This window comes from Nicotiana attenuata, unplaced genomic scaffold (genome assembly GCF_001879085.1).
Source record: "Nicotiana attenuata strain UT unplaced genomic scaffold, NIATTr2, whole genome shotgun sequence".
Classification (NCBI taxonomy): Eukaryota; Viridiplantae; Streptophyta; class Magnoliopsida; order Solanales; family Solanaceae; genus Nicotiana; species Nicotiana attenuata.
This window is the reverse complement of record NW_017672990.1, coordinates 17,790-26,755: the sequence shown is the minus strand read 5'-3', so window position 1 is coordinate 26,755 and position 8,966 is coordinate 17,790. Positions and strand designations below refer to the sequence as shown.

At 37.3% G+C, this 8,966-nt stretch overlaps 2 protein-coding genes across 2 annotated transcripts; one reads left to right on the top strand and one right to left on the bottom strand.

Annotated features, from left to right (window-relative positions):
• Positions 1-262: 262 nt before the first annotated feature.
• LOC109215115 lies at positions 263-2,873 on the top strand. The gene is made up of 2 exons (XM_019379135.1): positions 263-601; positions 2,455-2,873. Exon 1 carries the CDS (start codon positions 407-409, stop codon positions 578-580), a length of 174 nt encoding a protein of 57 aa, XP_019234680.1. The 5' UTR covers positions 263-406; the 3' UTR covers positions 581-601; positions 2,455-2,873.
• A 509-nt stretch (positions 2,874-3,382) lies between these two features.
• On the bottom strand, positions 3,383-5,394 carry LOC109215110 (putative glycerol-3-phosphate transporter 1). Its single transcript, XM_019379129.1, has 2 exons — positions 4,431-5,394; positions 3,383-4,317 (listed from the first exon to the last, which is right to left on the bottom strand). The coding sequence occupies exons 1-2, from the start codon at positions 5,392-5,394 to the stop codon at positions 3,785-3,787; spliced, it is 1,497 nt and encodes a 498-aa protein (XP_019234674.1). The 3' UTR covers positions 3,383-3,784.
• Positions 5,395-8,966: the final 3,572 nt, after the last annotated feature.

Below are 8,966 nucleotides of genomic sequence, written 5' to 3'. Positions count from 1 at the left end.
AAGCTACTTTTTTCTGCTTCTCCAAAACTGCTTCTGCTTCTCCTCAAAAGCACTTTTTTTCTTTCCAAAAGCTTGGCCAAACACCTCAACTTTTGGCCAAAAATGCTTTTGAAAAAAAAAAGCACTTTTGACCAAAAAGAACTTGGCCAAACAGGCTATTAGTCTTGCCACCCCTCCTTGAGTCTTGCCACCCCTCCTTACGCTCTAACTATTGTCTAAATGGTGCTCAATTTGAAACCTTTACATCTCACTTTTTATTTTATTTTAAAAGTAAAAAGTCCAATGGCCTCTCCGAAGAAGAAAAAAAGAAGTCCAACGGCAACTAATTAAACTCCCTCAGTCCAGTTGTCTTGCAAATCGCTCCACATCTCAGCACTCGCCGGAAAAAGGGAACAGAAAAAGTGTGATGGGGATTATAAGGAGCAGTTTCTCATTCATATCAGGAACTGTTTGCGGAATATACATAGCTCAGAACTACAACGTCCCCAACATTCGAAAGCTTATTCAGAACGCTTTATTCAAGGCCAAAGATGTCGAAGAGAAATATCGCAAGCCCCCTAAGCCTGGCGATCGCCTTTAGATTTCACTCTCCTTATTTCAGGTTAACCATTCCCAAATCCCCAATTCCTTTTTTTTTTTGGGTTTCCTTCGCTGCGAATGTAAATTCGAATAATTATTGCTTATGTCCATAACAGTTCAACCGAGACAATCATGAATTATGTGACCTTTATAGCATGCTAGATTGAAATCTTCGAGTAAATTTGACCTGTTAATGATATTTTTTTGCTCGCCTTTTTTCTTTGATTTTCTCTATTTCAAACTGTGTGCCAGAGGAATAATTTCGCCCTTTGGTCCGATGGACCAGTTGAATGCTTACTCAGTGTTTAACTAGTATCACTTTAATTTGTGTAATTATGTTTATGTGGCGGTCGATGTTCCAATTAAATCTCAAGCTTTATCAGGATTTTAGACTGATTGCCCTTTCCTTTTATAGGCAGAGGTCTGAATGCTAGACCAATGTTCCCTAAAATTCCTTTGAGATAGAGACTGAGAGCAACAATAATACAATTTTATAACAAAACTTTCGTGTTAAATATATTCCTTGAGGAATTTGTGTTGCTATGCATCCATTCTGGTTTATGGTTTAACAGCTAGAAGTTTTGTTTGTAATGGTGGATAGTTGCATAATTTGTCCGGTACGTACAATTGGCTGCTTGCATATTGTAATCTTTTAGTCGTAAAGATTTATCTACCTTTAGACCTTTTCACATTAAAATTTGTACCATACCAAGGAACTGTGGGATGTTTGTTTGGTTGCGGATTCTAGGACATTTTCTAATTGGGACTTAGCCATCTAGCTTTCTGGTTGATCTTTTGAAAATACTAAGCAGAACACATTTGGAAGTTCTTTCCTGTGATGTCTGACACTGGTCCGGCAGCTATTACCTATTTGGCAATGTTCCTCAGTGTTCTGAAGAGATTGCATTTTCTGGGAGGTAAGAACAGTCTAAGTGTAATGTACCTTTGAATGATTCTCTGGAGAAGTTTTAATTTTTGTCGGATTATAGTGTCTGGAAAAAAATATATCTTGTGAAACAGTTGTGTGGAAAGACGTTTTCAGAAAATAGAAACTAGCTAAAGTATCACTTAGACCCATGTCACTCATTCCAACTCCATTAGAAATTGGGGACAATCGATGATAAAAGTGCGCTTCTGCTTTCTTAAAGGCTTCTCTCTAGCGTATGGAATTGTGGGTATATCTGGTGCATTGCGTACTTCCTGCTGAGCTCAGCTGCTTCTTTTTCTCTTGGTACTTCACAGCACTTGTAGTTTGTTTCATTTTAGGAGATTACTGGGTCAAAGGTTGCAAATAAAATGCATTTGAAGTCGTATGTTTGTCAAAATGATCAGATGCGTATGTCACTCGTTCATTTGAATTGCCAGATATAGGTGTATGAATACCATGGCGTAAATCTCCACAACAGTTAATTGTAGAAAGGAGATAATCTAGCTTATCTTAAAATTGCACAATGTTATAGTATCTTTCGAGGTCAAATGGGTTTTAGCATGTTCAGTTAATGCTCAGGTTCTCCTAAGAGAGGCTAGTATGTCTTCATGGCGTTTCAATTCTAAGACCTGGGAGGTATTACACATTGCTTGCTCATACATTTTGCCCTGAGTTATCAGATTGTGACATATTTGGCTAATTTAAGACGGATCTTCTCCCGCAACCTATCAAAAGTTTTGCCTCACTAGGATTATGAAGTTAAATTTGTCAAGGGCTAGCACCATAAGTAGGAGAGTTTAGTGAGAAGTAGCAGTGATGCAAGTATTCTGTTAGACTCTTAAACGCATGTGGGACACTCCTTTATCGATTGGTAATACCTGACCTTTTAATATACTGGAATTGAGTTCTTTTCCTATCGTTAATGTTGAACTTCGTTGGTGGTGCAGGGCAGTTCCATTTCCAAGATGGAACTAACTAATTTTATGAAGGTTGGCCTCGATTCTTTGTTCAGAGATCAAATTTTCCAAAACCTTACTATTGCCACCCAGAACCTACACTTGGATTCAACGTCCGGTTGTGCTCCCTCATTATTTTATAGCCCCAAAACAGTTGCTCTTGATCTCTCTTTATTTTTAGCAGCATATTGTCTGCATAGCCTCCATAATGTGCGCAACTGTTTTTGCTTGAAATACATTCTCAACATTTTTGAAGAATTTACTTACCAACCCCTTATTCATCCTTTAAGCACAATTTATTACCGACCTCATGACACGTGTCCCATCGTTTTTTTTTCCTGAATAGCATCACTATGTATAACTCTGTCCCTTGGTCTTGGTCTGTAAAAAAGAAAGATATTTTTCTGGTCCTCTGGTGCTAGCTTGATCTAATGATATCATTGATAGGCATACTTGAAGCTTAGTAGCTCGCACCCAGATATTTCATTAACAAGGGACTCTTAATTTCTGGGTAGGGAAAACCAATCGCAGACTGTATGCTGTTAGATTTAATCGGTGATTTCTTTAAGGTAATTGATACTGTTGGAGTAAATATTTAGGAACTGATGTCTGGTTTAAATGGCAGTATAGCATTGTTTAATTTTCATATCTAGTTGATCCCTTTTCTGAAAATGTATTGGCAAACAAAGAAAAAGTTTAATCCTCTCCGGCATTAGAAAGCTACTTGAGTGATGTTTCCATCAAAGAATTGGATGTTGGAAATACAGAAATTATCAAAGAATTCAATTAGTAGTAGTCCCATCCAACTAAGTCGAGCAAGAATACTTTTTGCCAGGTCATTGATAGATGACGACCGTATTACAACTTTCAGTGGTATGGCAAAAAGAAACCTTTATTTAGGACTTAGGAGGATGTATTGCAAGAATCAAATGAAAAAGAAACAAAATGTGTACAAACTCTCATCAACCTACACTGATACTACTCTACATTCAGATATTTGATCCTTTTATGGCACATAAAAATGTACATGTGAATATGTATATATGACGACCTAAGGAGTCATCTGCAGTTTTTTCCCCTTCAGACTCTGTCCCACAAAATGGAGAAACATTCATACCCTCGTCTTAACTTGTAGATTGTAATACAAGACCATCTGACTACTCGATATTTGATTTGAGCATTTCTACCTCTTCATCTCCGTGAGCAAACGCTAATATCCAAAAAGGGTGCAAAAATGCATTGGATTATCACACACAAAGCAATAAAAGAATGCAACTAATATCACAATTTTATGGCAAACTTCAAGGTCAGCAGACATTGGTCAGGATGATCTTTGGGACCTCAATTCTTGAATTTTTCCACTCACCTCGGCTACAACTAGCCTGGTCAAAAGCAAACCAGCAATGAAAACTGCTCCCATAAGCATCACGAAAACTGCATTCCAGCTCTTAGTTGAAATGTAACCCGTTAGAAATGGTCCAATAGCAGCACCAATTGAGCCAGTTCCATCAATAATAGCAGTCACAGTTGCAAGTGCTCGTGAATTGCCCTTCAAAGATCTATGTGTTCCTAGGTCAGCTGAAACGGCAGTTGTTATTAACGCATAAGGGCCATTCACAAACACTCCATTAATCAACATGAGGATGACGTTTATAGTCATGGAGATGTGTCCGTAGCTTTGATATAGATATAGGGCTGGGATAGCACAGTACATGAAGCTAGCAGCTGTTATAGCTCTAGCATCCAACTGATCAGAGATATAACCTGCTAGGATTCCACCTACTACCCCTCCAACATCAAACAGTGTTGACAAGTTTCCAGAATCCTCGTTGGACAAGTATCTTCCGTCTATAGCTGCAGCACCACTAAACATACAATAAGATGCGATACATACTTTTTGCATTATAGAGCGAGAAAAAAGACAAGAAATCTACCATGACAAATATAGATAGAGCAGTTAGACAAACCTGTGTGGCTAATGTAGAAGGGGAGCCAATAAAGAAATGTGTAAGCCACCAACTTGGCAAAGAAAAGGCAAAGAGCAAATGGTGCAACCCCTGGGATCCTCCATGCTTGTATAAAACCCACGGCTGATTCCTCCTCTCTCAAGAGAGGTTCATTCACTTCCTCGTCTTCTTTTCGAATAGATAAGACTTCATCTTCATCCTTGTTAACTCCAACATACTCGGGATGAACTGGCAAAAGAAGGAATACTACCATACCACTAAAAGCAATAATGATACCAGGAACAACCATCGACCAACCCCATCCATATTTCAATAAGGCTGAGGCGACCAATGATCCTGTAATGTTACCGACTGAAGTATGAGCATTCCAAATGCCCATTATAAGTCCTCTCTTCTTCTTTCCAAACCAATTCCCGACTACTGCAACTACTGAAGGCCATCCAGTGGATTGGAACAATCCAGCAACCATCTGAATGAGCATATAGTAATAGAAATTATGGATGTTTGCCCAATATCCAACTCCAAAAAGAGCTGTGAATAAACCAGTTCCCAACATTCCTGCTGTCAAAAATATTCTCAGATCCATCCTATCGCCCACATGTCCTGAGAAATACATTCCAATGGCATACACAAATAGGAAAGCCACATCAAGGTCACCGAGCATTGCTGTTCCATTGGGGCCATCAAATGGCAACCAACCATCTCTAAATGGTTTCGGAGTAATATTTCTTTGCCACTGTAAACTCGGAAGAACACCAGGGGATTGGGGACCAAGTGCCTGTTTCACGATACTGGTAGTTTTTCTATTAGCATGGTAACTTGTATATGCAAAAAATGTCAGAATTAGGACAATGACTTGATATGACTTGAAAGACAGGCTTGACTTCTTCATGCTCTCTATCAGTCGAATTCCTGGGGGCTTGCTGTTCGTCGTCTCCATGGTTGGATCTGGAGATGATTCCATTAATAGCTTCTCAAGGAACTATATCAACATAAGATGACAAACCAAGGAAAACACCTGGAAAAAGATGCACAAGTCAATAATTTAGATGTAATCATTCATAAATAAGAAAATTAATATTTATGACTTATATCTAAATTAAGATACTCATATCATATACATAGGAAGATGACTAACTTTGGCATGTTAGATTGAATGTAACAAATCATTGGGATCTGTTGGGTGTGTGTGAACAAAGTTCCACATGGAAAGCAGAAATAGACAAAGATACTTATAAGGAGTTGTTGGAAAGTATAAAAGAAAAAAAAGCTACTTATAAGGAGTTGAATACTCTTAACGGTGTTAGATCTTTTGTGGAAAACTGTGTGAGTTTGACCCGAAGCGATTAATATCACATCATGTAAAGAGTATTTTTGTGTCGTTTTAGCCCAACAACAGATAACAAAACCAATGATTTAGAAGGGACAAGTATGGAGATGGCGGAGTGTGACGTGGGGCCTGGCTTGGTGCCTTTGCCCGTCTATGGGCTGGTTTACGACCTTTACCTATAGCTTTGAAGACACATACATAATCTTTGGCCTTTGGTGACTGTAATTCCTCGGATCATTTGGGTGGCACACATTTAATTTCTAAATCATCCTACACCATGTTAAGAGTATTTTTACGTCGTTTTAGCCCAACATGATCAACACCTGGTTGGAAATATATGGTTCATGTGCGACATTAAATAACATTGGAAGTCCTAAATATTTTCCAAATCGCCAATGGATAAAATCTAAGCTCATGTTAAAGCAAATTAAGAAATGTAAAAGAGCAAGAGTGTTTGTGACTGAAAGCAAGTAGTATATTCTTTTTTGACAAAGGGACAGCCCATTGGAACTACAGTATAAAGTTGAGTTTTCCATATCTTTCTTTCCTTATCCATTAAAATAGCTTCCTTTCTACTACTACTACTACTCCCTCCGTTCCAATTGGTTCCAATTGATGTGAACCTGTTTGACTGAGCACGGAGTTTAAGAAAAAATGACGATTTTTGGAATTTATGGTCCTAAACAAGTCAAAAAAGGGCCCAGAATATTTGTGTGGTTATAAAAGCTTCTCATTAAGGTTATAATCGTAAGTTTAAGCTAAATTGTTACCAAATTTAAAAAGAGGTCATTCTTTTTGGAACGGACCAAAAAAGAAATAGGTTATGTAAACTTATTTCTTAACGTCAAGTCAATAGAGGCTTCTTTAGACTCTGTTTGTCTCAATACAAGAAAATAACAGAGCAAGAAGATCAATATGTTGAGCAGATATCTTACGCTCAGAAAGAGATGCATGTCAATTAAAAATTGGAATTAGCATATTTCAATTTTTAAAATCATATTTCACTTTGCATCATATGATGAGACCAAAACAAGTCCTCTGAATTCTCTAAACCTTGTAGGAGAATTTACCTAATAAATTTGATAGAACAATCCAATGGAAAACAGATCAATTAGGAAAGAGAAACATTCCCATTTTCTTCAGTAGCTGATAAAAACGAAAAGAGATTTTGGTTAAAAGAAAGATGAATAATACAGTAACAATATGAAAACAAAACGTAATTCAAATATGAAAGAATGTAGAGAAATTCTTGGGAATTATGCATATGTGAATGAACTTTAAAGCTGACCTTGTTGTATTGGGTGATACCCTTTTTTGCTTGAGCCCGACCGGGTTGGGTCCGGTCCGGGGCAAGTCGGGGCCATCGAACCCGACCTGGATGCAAGGTAGAACGACGGCCACGTCTACAACCGATGTCGAGTCATTTCGAGACCGTTGCAGAGCTCGATATGAGTCACCACCGGATGGAGAAACACACAAGATCGGAAGCCGGACTCGTAACGGATAACCAAGCGTCGCCGGATATCTCGCCCAAACGTGATTTTCTCAACCACTTCAGGCCATTAAGGCGTAATTACAGGGATCCACGATGTAATTAATTTACCTACCTTATTTTTACCCTTAATCAGAATGTATAAAAGGGGAGAAGACCCCATAAAGAGGGGGCCGGAAAAAAAACCATTACGCCACAGTACCATCTCTCTAAATTCTTGTACGCTATCAAGCACAATTGTTCTAAGCAATATTATATTCTGCGATTATTTACTTTAACAGCAGTTGTTGAGTTTTTATCTTTATTTTCCTCAACCTAAACCTTTTGTATCTTTTAGTTCACGGATCCTTAAAACCCCATATAAATTCAATTGTTATCCGGATTCCAGGGTAAACAAAACCTGCCATAACGTGAATTCTGATCACCATAGCGCTCCTTAATCCTCTCGCATAATTGCTTCATCAATCCGACCTACTTTACCTAATTGCACATATTTTAATGATGCTCGCAATTATCTAATGCTGGAAATAAATAAGATAATATATTTGACTTGTCATGTAAGTGTATTACCCACCTTGTTTGTTCATTATGGAGAATACTAAAGAATTATTGTTTATTCAGGTTTTCAATTCTGCCGGTCCTTGTCTTTGTCCCGCACCATTAGATATACCTTGGACCAATCGTCCTCTTTATGTAATTTAGTACTCACGATCCCTCCCTTTCTTTTTTTAAATTCCGTGCAAAGTAAAACTACGCGATATAATTTGAGAAGAAAGAATTATTTACTTCATCCTTACAATCAAATTTCGAAAATATATACTTGCAATTATTTTTTGGCGAACATGATTGAATAAATATATTTTCTACACCTTCTATGTATGAAAGTTAAAAGATAAATATATATTTTACACCTTCGACGTATGTAGACAGAATAAGCACTAATAAATCCAAGGTGGTCGACTATATACTTGAGAGTAGCTCATCATCAAATGACATTAATGGAGGAATATTTTTCTACGTTTCAGAAACCTTAAACGAGAGATTTCGGACAAATACTTGGGAGTTGGAGGAAACATAAAGGTGTAAATTCCATATTTTATTGGAACCTAATTCTTTAATCGTGCTATGAACACTATTTCAAGCGAATATGATGCCTTCCTTTTGTTAACGTTTTAGCCATTTTCTGATAGGGCCTAACATCTCCTTTAACTTTTTAGCCATGCAACTTCGGAAAAGTTTTAGAAAACTTCAAGGGAAAAATTATGACTTTTAAGGGTGTGTTTGGTATAACGGAGGAAAATATTTTCTAAGAAAGTATTTTTTTGGAAAACAAGTAGTAATCTTATTTATTTTCCGGTGTTTGGTACGCAAATTAAGGAAAATAACTTCTCAAGAGTATTCATAAATAATTTAGATACAATAAACATAAAGCCATAAACTTTCGAACCAACAACCTTCCGAACCCACAAATTTCATGAACTTCCGAACCGCTAAACTTTCGAAACCGCGAACTTTCAAACCCGTAAATTTTATAATTTCTAAATCCGTAAACTTCCAAACACATAAACCTCTGAACTCATAACTTTGGAAGTTGTAAAATTTCGAACCTGTAAACCGAAAGATGAAAAAACTAAAATTGAAAATATATAAAAAAAAAATATTTTTTTCGGGGGGGGGGGGGGTGTTGGTGGTGGATATCGAGGGTGGGTGATGA

Excerpts from the sequence above, each read along its gene's own strand:
- LOC109215115 (XM_019379135.1), top strand. The coding sequence starts at position 407 with ATGGGGATTATAAGGAGCAGTTTCTCATTCATATCAGGAACTGTTTGC.
- LOC109215110 (XM_019379129.1), bottom strand. The coding sequence starts at position 5,394 with ATGGAATCATCTCCAGATCCAACCATGGAGACGACGAACAGCAAGCCC. Across the intron at positions 4,318-4,430 it reads CTTCTACATTAGCCACACAG|CTATAGACGGAAGATACTTG; the intron begins GTTTGTCTAACT and ends GTGGTGCTGCAG.